We start from the raw sequence: 15,000 nt of genomic DNA on the forward strand, positions 1-15,000 counted from the left end.
TGTATCTGTCTGTCTGTCTATCTGCTCGTCTCTCTTTCTCTCTCTCCTTCTTTCCTCCCTTTTTTTGTGTGAATCTTCGAATAAGACAGTTGGAAAGCAAAGCGTTCGCGTTCAGGTTCAAGTTACTAGCCCATCATTCTAGAGACATGGTGACTGATTCTCGTGGCTATTGAAGAGGTTGTTATTGAATTTGGACAATATATTCCCCTTTACAATTATTCAATGTCTAAGAATTTTATTTTCTCATAGAAATTAATGTTTATTCCCCTAAGTATATATACATGCATAATCGAGTATATATACTTAGTGATTTATTCGTCTCTACTTCAACAAGTAAAAGGAAGTTTGCTTCGCTGATGAGTTCACAATAATACAAAATTATATCCTGAACAAGCTTACCAGAATTTGTTTCAAAGAAATTATCGGAATATCAGATTGAATTCTATTGATATTTGTTAGTTTTAAGATACATTAACATACAAAACTTTCACAGCATATGTATACATAATAATCTAAAACATACATCTATACATACATGCGTGCATAAATACATGCGTATAAAAATCAGAACATGCCTATATGTATCATTATTTGTGTTTCTTCTAATATCCAGGCACAAACACTACAATTCTATGCGAAGCGAACGGACGTTGGTCAATGGTTGATGCTTATTGCTTAACCTTTTGCCTGTCTCCTCTCCCACGTCCTCATGCTCAGTTAATGACTCGCTCTTGCACTCATGGCATCCAACAAGCTGGAACTAGATGCAGATTTCGCTGCAAGAAAGGGTTTCATACAGAAGGATTACATACAAAACGGTAGGTCATATAGTATTTATTTGTTTATTTATTTATTCTGTGAAAGTATCTGGAATTTTTTTAAATTCTTATTTATTTACTTTTCTGAGTGAGACAGGTTTTTCACATTAAATTTATGAACAAAGACTGTCAATATCCTCACTATCATCATGTCGCCTTAGTCATTCTCGCCCTTCTTCTCTCCCTCCTTCTGATTGTCGTCGTCATCATCAATTTCATCATCAGATGATGATTTTTGGTGCATATTACGACGGTCAGCCTACAGTTTTGTTTTTAATATCACTACAATATCTATATGTAATCGTTAGCAGCTACGCCAATGCTCAATTTATTGACGATCTTCATGGTTGCCTGCTGAAAATCACAGTAACCTGAAGGCATTCCATTTCGTATAAGCTGAGGAATGGTAACACTGTCCGAGAAATACCCAAACAAGCATATGATGGACGACTTCAGGCCATAACACTGATCTGTACGTACTAATTTAAAGATTCGCCAAGAGGTTGATTCTTGTCAAGAAGTACAAATATGTGCGATATCCAGAAGATATATCTCCGGTAGCCTCTACTTCATGTAATACATCGTATAACGTGTCGGCTTTTGATCTTATTTCGGTGAGACATTCATCAATCTAGATCAGTATAAAACGTCCGTGAAAATTGACCCTTTCAAAACATAACTGCTTTCGGTCCTGCCTCCAGGATCTAGCTCACAACAATGTACAGCGGCCTCTGTTTAATAGTTGAACTGAATAGTTACTTAGCAGAGCAGTTTATAATATGCGCTCGTTCCGCCCTCGCTTTTGTCTCTCGTGTATCTTTTGAGAGCTACCGCAAAAATAAGCATTTATGATATCCTTATCAAACTTGGATATAAGATAGCATTGTCTGCCAGCATAAATAGAGGAAGTTACTATCTTAGTGTGAAACACAGAAAACTAAGATGGACGGCACTATCTGAGGGTGTACCAGGAATTAATGGATCATGAATTATAGCGAGAGTCAAATGACTTTCAAATCACCACTAAGCAAAGTAAGTCCAACTGGGACAACGTCTTCTGTCATTCGTAGATGGTATTGTTGATATGATTGCAGTCTGTTTCAAACTAGATCTCCAGGTGGATAAAAACTGGAGAAAGTGTACGGAGATTGTCACCGGAATCACTCGAAATGGGTTCAGAAAAACCGGGTGGGTATTGCTATTGTCTACATTGCTTCGATAGTTTACTATCACCAAACCGTCATAACCTGCACCAGGAAGCATCTTACCTGCATTGTATACTCTTTTTCCTTCTCTGGAAAGGATAGATTCCACATATTCGTGTGTCCTGAACAAGTGTGGTCACCGTTTCTGCTAATGCGTTTGTTGTTTACCGCAGACTTACAGATTTACAGAGCTCTCTCAGAATGTGATTTCCATAGGCTGTTTAACGAAAATTTTGCTTCCATTTCTCACCCTGGATAACTGAAAAGTGGATCTTGGCGTTGTTTAAAAGCCTGCCCCATTTCCAATAAAGAAAATATATTTGTCCTGAGATTTTTTTCGCCGTATATTGGATTTGTCTTTTTTAAACACTTTCTACTGTTTTGCCCTTATCTGAATTTCTTCATAAAATGCTTTTAGCTTTAAGCTTGTACTTTATTATATGAAGAGAACAGTTTTATTTTCATGTTACGAAAATAATGATGAAACCATAGGTAGTGTTTCGTACAAATGATCCGGAAAATCCTTTAGTTTCTAAGTTCAAATTTTGTTCAGCTTGACTTTGCTTTCTATCTTTCCGAGGGTAAAAAAATAAGTATTGGATCAATGGAAGTCGACTGTAATCATCAGTAAAATATATGGGCTTGTGATAAAGCAAAGATTCATAGAATCCAATCTGAAGGAAGTCAATTAAAATATTAGTCATATAAGGTTGATTTCAATCGGCTATGCCTATCTCCTTAAACGTCTAACAATGTGTTAATGTGAGGAATCATTTCCCTTATAGATCCCTGTATTCTTATTACTTCTTCTTATGAAGGCAGTGAGATGAAGAATCGTTAGCAGGCTGGACAAAATATTTAACATTATTTCATCCCTCTATACGTTCTGATTTTAATTTATGCTGGGGTCGACTTTGCCTTTAATCTTTTCGAGATCGATAAAATAAGTACTAGTTAAGCGCTGAAGCTGATGTAGTAGTCAATTCTCCTCCCCGCAATATTTCAGGTATTGTGCCTATAGTAGAAAGGGCTATTATTACTTTATAATTAATTTTGTGTTGTGGCAGATCTCATTAAATTCTGGATCATCTCATTAAACTTGGTGTTATGGTGTGGTTTATCTTCAAAATGAAAATAGTAGCTGCGAAACTTGGGGAGTGTGACTAAGTAGAACTGTCCCAGAAGGGGAGACAGATGTATTGCACAGATTTCATGCAGCTCATATGCAACTAACTGGTTCGTAGGCCTAGAAATAGCAGTAGAAAAGCCGGAAAGAAACAGGGAAAGCAATGCAACTCTCGGCCAGATTGTTGATGAGTCACCGTCTCTGGCGAAAAAGAAAGAAAAATCACATGACGTCTTATTCGGTACAATCTAAGATTTGTGTAGAAGCAGCGTTGTGGCAGACCTCTTAGCAATTCTCCATTGCAGCTTTGACAAAATGGTCATGATAGAGGACGAATCCAGAAAGCCAAATTTTATTCCAAATGTAATGTATTTTGTCCATATGTTTGCCATATCTCTGGATCATCATATAGTTTTTATTTAAAATTTTTAATTATTATTTCCAGACGGAGTTTACACATGACTTGTCGGGAAAATGGACAATGGTCTGGCAGGAGATGTGCACGTGTAAAATGTGCTACGATAGCACCAGAATTTACTAGAATGTATAACTGCACGGAACAAAACTATGAAGGCAGCAAATGTACGTTAACATGTCCAGGTGAGAGAAAAGTGAGTATCAAAATTAATGCTTCATTTTCTATAAAATTGTAGAATTATATATACATCCATACACACACACACACACACACACACACACACACACATATATATATATATATATATATATATATATATAAGAATGAATGTTTTTATATATAATGAACGTGAAATACAGGAAGGGACGAACACGGAACACAGACAAATCATTCGAAGCCTTCAATCTTCAGTCAGACACCGAATCATCATAGCAAATTTCGGCTGTTCAATTCTGATATTTGCTCCAACTCGGCCAGCCCCAAGAAAAAAAACTAAGCTGTAAGCATTAGATTTCTTGGTAGAAGACAGGAATGTGAACGCACAAGACGGATGTGAATACAAGAGACGAAAACGAAATTGAAAACAGTAATGAAAAAACAAAATATATATAACGGTGGTTGTCATACGACTTTAGACCAAATGAGACAAAACAACAACAACATATATATATATATATGCATGTATTTATGTATTTCTTCGTAAAAATCAGTAGACCGAAGATGTAGCACATGTGACACTTTTTAAGATCTTCGAGATTAATAGGGTAATGAAGACAGGAACCCTGATTCACGAGGCAAGATAATCTTGTTTCACTGTTTGCAGCGCGGTATGCACCGCGAAAAGTAACCGAGTGGCAAGGGATTGCCATCAAACAGAAATATAAATCAAGTCTAACACATATCTATGAACATATATGTTTGTGTATGTGTGTCTGCATGTGCATGCATATACATATGTACATATGTGTGTGTATACATATGTATAGTATGTGTATGTGCGTGGGTATGTGTATATGTATGTGTGTGTGCATGTGTGTATTTATGAGAGTTGATTTTAGCCGTGAGAGTGTGGGATAAAATAGATTACGTCATATGTTCTGACTCACTCAGTATGTTCGGAGCTCAAAACACGCTCAGATCAATGTTATGTTTCATCCTTTTGGTGTCGGCAGAAAAAATAATAGTGAAGTGCTTGTGCGGGCTTCCTTTGCCCGACATCTAACATTCTGGATGTTTCTCTGGACAAAAGTAAGAGGAGATTGCGTGTACGGCTATTCTCAACTACACAGAAGGAACCTAAACCAATTAAGTACACATAGTACTCCCTCATGAGCCCAGGTTCTGAGTGATGGCTATGGTAAACTACACACACACACACACGCGCGCATGCATGCTTTCACTATATGTTTTAAGGCATCATTTTAGCCACGAGTGAGCATAAATGCTCTTGGTTCTCCCAAACTTGACCCAACGAAAATATAAAATTGTGAAAGATAGAATGTCGGCGAAAGTAGAGCTCAGACAGTACAAGATAGCGAACCAATAAGCAAATGAACAGCAATAAGCACAGACATATACACCTAGATATGTATGTTACTTTATATGTGTGCAAAAGAGTTATGATTGTGTATGTGTATTACTTGGACACACAAACACACACATATCATCATGTGTGAATATATATGCATGCTTGTGTGCGGTATGTATTGTTAATATGTATATATTAAAATATTTGATTATGTGTGGAGAGAAAGAGAGAATAGATATACAGATACATCGACAGATAGACAGACAGATAGATTTATAGAAATATAGAAAGACAACAGATAGATAGACAGACAGATAGATAGATAGATAGATAGATAGATAGATAAATAGATAGATAGATAGATAGATAGATAGATAGACAGACAGACAGACAGACAGAAAGATAGATAGATAGATAGATAGATAGATAGATAGATAGATAGATAGACAGACAGACAGACAGACAGACAAAGATAGATAGATAGACAGACAGACAGACAGACAGACAGACAGACAGACAGATAGATAGATAGATAGATAGATAGATAGATAGATAGATAGACAGACAGACAGACAGACAGACAGACAGATAGACAGACAGACAGACAGATAGATAGACAGACAGACAGACAGACAGACAGACAGACAGACAGACAGATAGATAGACAGACAGACAGACAGACAGACAGACAGACAGACAGACAGACAGACAGACAGATAGATAGATAGATAGATAGATAGATAGATAGATAGATAGATAGATAGATAGATAGATAGATAGATAGATAGATAGATAGATAGATAAAGACTGAGTTGAAGAGTGGCTCAGTCTCTTAATTAATATCGTAAATAATTTCTTCGTAAAATTTTGGAATTTAATTTAGTAAACTCTCGTAATCCATTTAGAACTAATTTGTCTGTGTAAGGAAACACAAAAGTACATAAAATAATGCACGCATTATGGAAAGTGTATGTGTGTGTATATATAGATGTATGTATGTATGTATGTATGTATGTATGTATGTATGTATGTATGTATGTATGTATGTATGTATGTGTGTATGTGTATGTTTGTATGTATATGTAGTTATCTTTATATTCGTCTGCATATGTGTGTGTGTGTCTGTGCGTGTGTGTCTGTGCGTGTGTGTATGCATGTATGTATTTGCATGCATTTTTTAAACTGCCATAAGTAAATACGCTACCGTTTAGATAGGTGATTATATCAAGCAAGCTGCATCCTGGGTGGGTAGGCGTTAGGTTTTTGCTGGACCAGAGGCTGACATTACATCCCTCTATAATTACCGTCTGATTAATCAGGTGACATTCGTACCAACATTATAATTAAGATATTATTTCTTTCCGATTCTCTCAAAACTGTTACATTATAATACCTTAGCAAATAAAACAAAAATAACCACTGATGTCTTAACATTCAGACCACCTAAACTGAAAAGCTCTCCCAAGAGATACCTTTCATCACGACATAATAAATCCCCTCGTATAAAAGAGTACTTCTAACCGTTATGCTTGACATAGGAAATGCATTATTAGCTCAAGGCAGCAGACAGAGCAGAAGAGAAGAAAGATAATTAAAAAAAGGGGGTCTAGTTCATTGGGTGCATTGTATAATCTGTATGTTACTGTTGTATAGCCCTAGGTCTGAATAATCGACCATATTCGTTGCATACATGTAGTCTGTCGAAAGACAAGGCAAGACTCAAAGATCCATTTTCCTAGTTATACTATATCTTCGTTTAGTTCTCGACCATATTTTATTTTCCCTTGCACTAATAAATTGTATAGAATGCAGTGTGACAGTCTACATGTAATATATATAGTTTTTTTTGGGGGGGGGGATGTTTGTTTGTGTGTGTGTGTGTGTTTCTGTATGTTTTTCAAATTATAGGCAACGCAACACAGACTTTAAAGAAAGCCTTCACTATAATGACAGGTTGTTGTTGTTTAGAGAGGGAAATATAAATATTTGTGTGCGTGCGTGTGGGGATATGTGTTAAGAGTGCGGGTTACTAACTCCATGATTCAGAGTTTGATTTCAGGCAATGACCTGAATAATAATAATAATAATAATAATAATAATAATAATAATAATAATAATAATAATAATAATATAATAATAATAATAATAATAATAATAACAGCAACAACAACAACAAGATCGAAAAATACCTTAGGAATGAGAACCCAGGTTCGAAATTTCCCCAAGACACCTGATGAAGGCTGGAGGGTATATCAGCCGAAGCGTTGTGTTAACAAAAAACAAGATGAGGACAAATATTCGTCAATTGTAAATAATGGAAATAATGTATGTAATTCCTCATCTCTTAGATATAGAACTGTACTACTTTATTATCTCTCCTTCTTCCTAGCTCTTCTGTGTGACCCATGTGTCCGGCATTCTCCAGGTTAGATCGCTAGCCCCGAAACCTTTTTCTATTTCCTCTCCCTGTTTATTTCTGTGTTCTTTTCTTTCGAAGAGCGTAGGCTCGAAACGTAAAAGACTTTCTCACTTCCTGAGCGTTAAACTAATACATCTGTTTGTTGTTTACACACCCGTCTTCGTCTTTTGTTTTTTGTAAATTCTCACTATAAATATACATACATACATACATGTGTGTGTGTGTGTGGTGTGTGTGTGTGTGTGTGTGCGTGTGTGTGCGCGTGTGTGTGTGCGCGCGTGCGTATATATATATGAAGACAATGCATGGAGGTGATTCCCGAACATTTGAAGAAGATTATAACATTGAGTAACATTGATACGAAGCGAAACCTCTATTGGTCTCGTGACTACTACATCACATCACAATTCCAAGGCTATGCCTTTGCAATCCAAGGAGAGGAGATTGTTACTAAATACCTAATCAACAAAAGAGACAGTGAAGCCCCTGGAGTTCCAAGATGCAACCGAAAATGTAGATTATGTCATATTTCTGTGGAATACATCACGCATGTCATTACCAGCTACCCAAAGATATCAAGATGCTACCTTCCTATGCGATAAGACGTTGTCGCAAAAATAATTCACGATGCCATTCGCAAATAATTCACGATGACATAAATATCAGCACAAAGAATACTGGTGGATCATTCCCATCAAAACATCTGTCGAGTGTAAGCATAACCTGTCAGATATCGTTGTTTGGGACAGAAAAAAAAAGCCTGTGCCCTCATAGAGGTCAGTTTGTCCTGCTGATGTGAATATCTCTTTGAAAATCTCTTTCTCCTCGCTCCTTCCCTTTCTCACTCTCTCAATTTCTTTATATCTCCCTTTCTTACCCTCCCTCTTTCTCTCTAAACGTGTGAGTGTTATGTATGTGTATGTGTATGTGTGTATTATGTATGCATTATGCATGTGTGGAGAGAGAAAGCAGAAAGACAGAGATATACATACGTATACATAATTTGATAGAGCATTAGTCGGAAACTATTCATTCCTTATAAGTTGCTCTGTTTCATATTTATGCATGAATAATCGATATAACCTTACGTGTGTTTACACCAACCATCCTCGATCTATCTATCTCTATTGCTACCTCAGTCATATAACTCCCTATCTTTTCGTTCATACGTCCGTATACTCGGATAATAAATTCCAATAACCAAACTCTCCATTCATGCCAATTCTTTGCAGATTCAGAAGATTAAATGCTTACAAAAAGGTATTTGGAGTTCAAACTTTAAAATGTGCCATTTTCCAAAAACATCCGCGTGTCCATTACCATTGCTACATGACCATCGTCTTCGTAAGAAGAATTGTCACAAGCGGTTTGTTGGTGAGTTTTCTGCCATTATACTTTTATTTGATTCTTTAATTTACCAGAAACCTACAGTGTACTTCTGTTACTGTAGGTATTAGAGAAAAGAAAACTGCGTGTTTCTTCCTAACTAATAATCTTTACTCATAGATTATCTTTTCCTTCGCGTGAAATATAGATGTTCAGGAAAGTCCTACAGATTGGCGACTCATAGAAACCATGTGCATAGTAATATTCGAATATGCTTACATAGCTTTCTTGTATTCCATTTCGTGCGGGAGGGTGTCTAGGTAAATTTAACTTCAGTTTCAGGGTTCCAGGATTAAAGTTTCAGAATCAATCTGAACCATGCCCATCACCTTGTCCATCTAGTACATAGCGAGTTACGAAAAAACAATCCTGCCTCTGAAGATTGGCCGATGTCGACTATGCTGTCAGGTTGTGTTAGATTATCTTTTTTTGGTCTAAATTGAATCAATGAAAGATCTAAATCAAACCCTCTGTTCATAAATTGAATAGCCATTTAAGCAATAATTTAATTATTATTCAAAAGGCTACTAAAAATATTAATTATGTATTGTGCAGATCTACATAAGCAATTATTAACTATATCTTCTTTGTCCTTGATCTATCTTTGGTTCATGCAATATGATGTTTATAGATGTATACATCAGATATGATAGTAACAAGTGTGAGGTGAGAACTGGTTCTATAAAATTCAATGGTATCCATGAATTATCTGCCATTACCTCATGCTATGTCCTCGCGGACGCATACCCAAATACGCGTGTTTGTGATTAGTTTTCTTTGTGGAACGGGGAACAGTAAAACAAATCAGATCAATAAGTAACGAAAATGCGAGGCTGGAGATGAAAATGTGCTGCTTTATAGAAATCTGCAGAGAACAGAGGTTACGTCCCGAAGAGTGGACATAATATCAGCATGTTCTTGTGTGTATCGTTGAGGACACTGCTAAATAAGTGTGACCTTAGATATCTGAAGTTGCATCCTTGGCTAGCTCGCTGTTTGGGATGTTTCATTTTATATCACAACCTTCTTTTTTCCCATGCTTATTTTCTCATAATCGACTTGTATGAACTTTTACTGGTTTCTGTAATTCACTCTTTGCTTTGTCTCCTCGACTGCTTCCCTCTTCTCAAATAAAGCTTTTTTTCTTTAGCATTATTGTTTTATCATATTATTATTATTTTATTATTTTTCCGTTGTTTAATATAGGATCTACTTGTGAAATTATTTGCAATAGCCAGATGTTTCAACCTGTTTTACCTAACATGAATGGTACGACTTTCACCAACAAGGACTACAATGTGAAGTTAACGTGCACCGGTATTTTACGTTGGTATCCTAATCCAAGCGATATTACATGCAAACAGATATGCCAAGTGGTACGTAAACAACAATTTTATATTATGTAAAAGAACAACCTTCCGCTAGCTACAGTTATTCATCTTCAGTTCTCGATAAATTTGTTGATTATTTTAAATAAATCAAACACAATTTTATAGATGTATACATCAGATATGATAGTAACAAGCGTGAGATGAAAACTGGTTCAATAAAATTTAATGGCATCCATGAATTATCTGCCATTACCTTACGCTATGTCTTCGCGGACGCATACTCAAATAGGCGTGTTTGTGATTAGCTTTCTTTGTGGGGCGGGGAAGAGTAAAAGAAATCAGATCAATTATTAACGAAAGATGCGAGGCTGGAGAGGAAAATGCACTGCTTTATAGAAATTTGCTTCTAACAACACAAACTATTGTGCATCTAAAAGCATCTACGGCCTCCTTAGCCTTTTCGTTCAGAGGTTTGATCAATATGCAACCTAAACAACGCAGACTAAGAACATACTGATTCTATTAATACTAACGTTTAAGAGATGCATGGCAACCTATTCACTTTTAATAACACCTTAAGAAAGGCAAAGCATCAAGGAAATGTGCTTGTAACTCATTCTTTCTAGTCATGAAGAACACCAAGAAAATTTTCAAAATAGCCACAATTACTTAAGCGTCATTTGAAAACTGCATCACAAGTATTAGATTTACCTCGTGCTACGCCTAAAAATCTCAATTAAGATGCACATTGAAGTATTGCACCAATATATATCAAAGGGCGCTAGAAACAACTATCCAGGAGCAACAAAAAAGTTCTTGCATTTATTGGTCATGATTGCGATTACCAACACACTCCAAACATTAGCTCATAGATATGTACTTTCTTCTCTCTTTCTCCCTCCCTCTCCCTCGCACTCACGCACACACACACACACACACACACACATATATATTCGTTTGTTTTGTTTCATTTAGATGGGGCACTACCTTGAAGGATTTAGGCTATAGTCGAACGAAACTTATATATTTGCGAGAGGTTTCAACAGTTTCCATTACAAGGTGTTGATGGGCTATTGTAGAAGATACTTATACTTTTACTGGTTTCTGTAATTCACTCTTTGCTTTGTCTCCTCGACTGCTTCCCTCTTCTCAAATAAGATTGTGATAAGGTTTTAACAGGTGTGAAATGTCTCTGCTAAAACTGAAACTATAACTGATCTTATTTTGAATCCATGTGTTCGTCTGATGATGTTGGTCTCACCTTCGTTCTTGATTTAAAAATACAATTCAAAAGGGCTGTGCTATGTACAAATTGGCGATGACGGAATGATCTGTTGTGTTAGCATGGGTAGCTTTTCAATGAATTCTCTCTCAACCGCTGACGGATGTCCAACTTCAAACCAAAGCCTATCAGTTACTTCAGTCTGTTTTGATATTCAGATAAATATTCCATTACATGTGAAAACTACTTGAGCTATAGCATAATTTTATGTTCAAATATCAGACAGAAAGTAGTCATACTATCCGACCAAGTATTTTTTCAACCTCAAATAAGCAACACGATGGTTATTTTCTTATTGCCCTGTTTTTAGTGTTAGTTCCGCTAATCATGAAATAAAAAGGCAAAAATTGTTTCATAGTTTTTAACTACTTTAGCAGAATATTACATAACATTTTATCTCGGGTGTAAGCAACGAACGGGGTCGAAATCTATCAAATGAATAAATGCTTGATTAACAACTTCAAGGTCAGAAATTCCTATATTATCTGCCCCATCTATATGCGTGGTCACACGAAATGAAGGCAATCATATATGTTGTCTCACATTGTCCTAGAAATGAAAGTCAAATCTCCCTTCAATCATACGTTGCTGTCTAAAACATTGATGAACACTTTGGATATTCTCATTTAGATACAATATATCTAAAAGAAAGAATGAGCACGGCCTAGACTCCTTTCATTATAACTTTGTTCTATCCATATGGACCTGGAGTAAGACAATAATAACAATTGTATCAGTTTGTATTTGAGATACCTAATGTTGGCGTTCCGTACTCAATTTAATAGTGGTCGTAAATGGAATTTTTCTGTCCAAACTGACTTCCTCGAAAGCATATTTTGATAGAATCTTTAGTATTCTAAATCTATATAATTTGTTACACCTTTTTAATATTTAGTTTTAATAATCCATTTTTAACTATATTTCAGAGGGCCTTAAAAGACGGCTGGTGTGACAGCTCTAACAATCGACCCTTTTGTGCATGGGACCAAGGTGATTGTTGCCCTTCGACGGTAAGAGGAGGCAAAATTCAGTTGGTTTCACCAACGTGTTCCGAAAAATGTGCTTGTAAAGACCCTAACGCCATCGAGAATAATAATCGATCCAAATAATTCAGTTGCTGTTCATACTGTTGTTGTAATTCTTTTCGTTGTTGTTGTTTGATGATGATGATGATGATGATGATGACGACAACGACGACGACGACGATGATGATTTTGATGAAGCTATTGTTATTCTATATTTGTTGTACCGTTAGTCTGTGAAATTGACTCTGTTAATTTGCTTCACATCTTTCCAATGTCGTTAAAACAAATGTACGAGTCAATCGTCGTGATCAATGAAAAGAGTGACCACCCAACACCCAATCAAGTTTGTGGTCGTGTGCCAATGTTAAAAATCAATAAATATTTTTAAAGAGGATTTAGTTTGGAAGAGTCGTTAAAGCATCGGACGAAATGCTATGTGATATTTAGTTACGTGCGTATACATTCTCGCTTTCCAATCCTGTCGATATTTATATCACCCTTTATTGTTCTGGGGATCGACGGAATAAAGAACTAATCAAATATCAGAAACTGATTTCATCAACCATAGGCCTCCTCCTACACGATATGCGAACACGTCCGTGTGCCGAAGTTATACATTTTTATCAGTTGTTGTTGTTACTACTACTACTACTACTACTACTACTACTACTACTACTACTACTATTACAACTACTACTACTAAGGCGGCGAGCTGGCATAACCGTTAGCACTCCGGGCAAAACACAGCATTTCGTCCGTCATTACGTTTTGGGTTCAAATTCCACTGAGGCCGGAGTAGTCGATGTAATAGACTTACTTCCTTCTCGAAGTTGCTGGCCTTATACCTAAATCTGAAGCCATCATTATTGTTATTACTATTATTATTATTACTATTATTATTATTATTATTATTATTATTATAGTTGTTATTATTATTATTATTATTATTATTATTATTATTATTATTATTATTATTATTATTATTATGGTTGTTATTATTATTATTATTATTATTATTATTATTATTATTATTATTATTATTATTATTTCTCCTTCACTTCTCAGAGCTTTCGATTTCACTTGTTCTGGTTAATTCTGTAAGCGCGGACGGCAAATTTATCATTATTATTATCGGTGTAATTGTTGTTATTATAACTGTTGTTGTTCTCGTATTTATGGCAATCACCATATAACCAGAAGTCTCTGATGTGTAATTTCAGTGACTTGGCTTGCTGGATACACTGCTTTTTGGACAGTTATTTGCTTTGGAGCTTATCGTCCTCAGCAGAAAAAATAGAAGGCTTGGTTTTTTTTACGATATCAGAACTGTAATATCAAGTTGGCAGAATAGCTAGAGCGTTGGATAAAATGCCTTGAGGATATTATTTACACTCTATATGTTTTCAGTACACATTTCGAAGAGGAAAGTTTGCCTTTCATCCTTCTGAGGCCAATAGAATAAAGTCCCAGCTAATTATCACGATCGATTTAATCGACTAACGCCTCCCGTCAAATATGCGTTCATGTGTTCTTGTTAGAGATATTAATTATAATTATTCTTAATGAAACGGTTGTTGACAGATTCAGTGTAACAGCAGGTAAAATACTTTATAGTATTTATTTATGTCATTTTACCTTCTGATGTCAGATTCAGCAAGGATCGATTTTGTTTAGTTTCGAGAGTGATAAAATAGAGTGGAAATCATACACTGGTTAACTGTATGGATATTATCAACTTTTTACCATGGCCTTATGCCTGTGTTGAAAATTAATATTGTTGCTGTTGTTGTTGTTATTATTATCATTATTATTATTATTATTATTATTATTATTATTTTATATTATTATTATTATTATTATTATACTACTAACTACTACTACTACTACTACTACTACTACTACTACTACTACTACTACTACTACTATTATTATTATTATTATTATTATTATCATTATCATTACTACTACTACTATTATTACTATTATCATTATAAAGGCAGTGAGCTGATAGAATCATTACCACATCGATAAAACGCTTAGCATCCTTTTTTTTCTCCCGTCTTTACGTTCTGAGTTCAAATTCTGCCGATGTCGACTTTGCCTTTCATCCTTTCGGGGTCTATAAGTACCAGCTGAACACTGGGGTCGATGTAATCAATTTTACCTCTCCTCAAAATTTCAGGCCTCGTGCCTATAATAGAATGTATTATTATTATTATTATTATTATTATTATTATTATTATTATTATTATTATTATTATTATATTATCATTATTATTATTATTATTGCAATTGTTATTAATGAGAATTATCACATTTTTGTTATTATTTTCCTAATAATGTTTATTGTTATTGTTATTTTACTTAGTGTCGCTGTTATCAATCTATGTTCGTTATATTTTGAGTTGTGTGTTTTGCTACTTTATATAAAGTTAGGCAGGAATATTATAGCCACTGGTTTC

The 15,000-nt window shown here is 35.3% G+C and overlaps 1 protein-coding gene across 1 annotated transcript in view; it reads left to right on the top strand.

The window, feature by feature from the left end:
• Positions 1-13,293, top strand: part of LOC115214091 (pappalysin-1-like) — a 197,083-nt gene extending 183,790 nt beyond the window's left edge. The window contains exons 18-22 of the mRNA XM_029783146.2: positions 614-818; positions 3,595-3,760; positions 8,747-8,888; positions 10,107-10,276; positions 12,440-13,293. Coding sequence (XP_029639006.2) covers positions 614-818; positions 3,595-3,760; positions 8,747-8,888; positions 10,107-10,276; positions 12,440-12,622 — 866 coding nt within the window. The 3' untranslated portion in view covers positions 12,623-13,293. The remainder of the gene's footprint in view (positions 1-613; positions 819-3,594; positions 3,761-8,746; positions 8,889-10,106; positions 10,277-12,439) is intronic.
• Positions 13,294-15,000: the final 1,707 nt, after the last annotated feature.

This window comes from Octopus sinensis, linkage group LG1, assembly GCF_006345805.1.
Source record: "Octopus sinensis linkage group LG1, ASM634580v1, whole genome shotgun sequence".
Classification (NCBI taxonomy): Eukaryota; Metazoa; Mollusca; class Cephalopoda; order Octopoda; family Octopodidae; genus Octopus; species Octopus sinensis.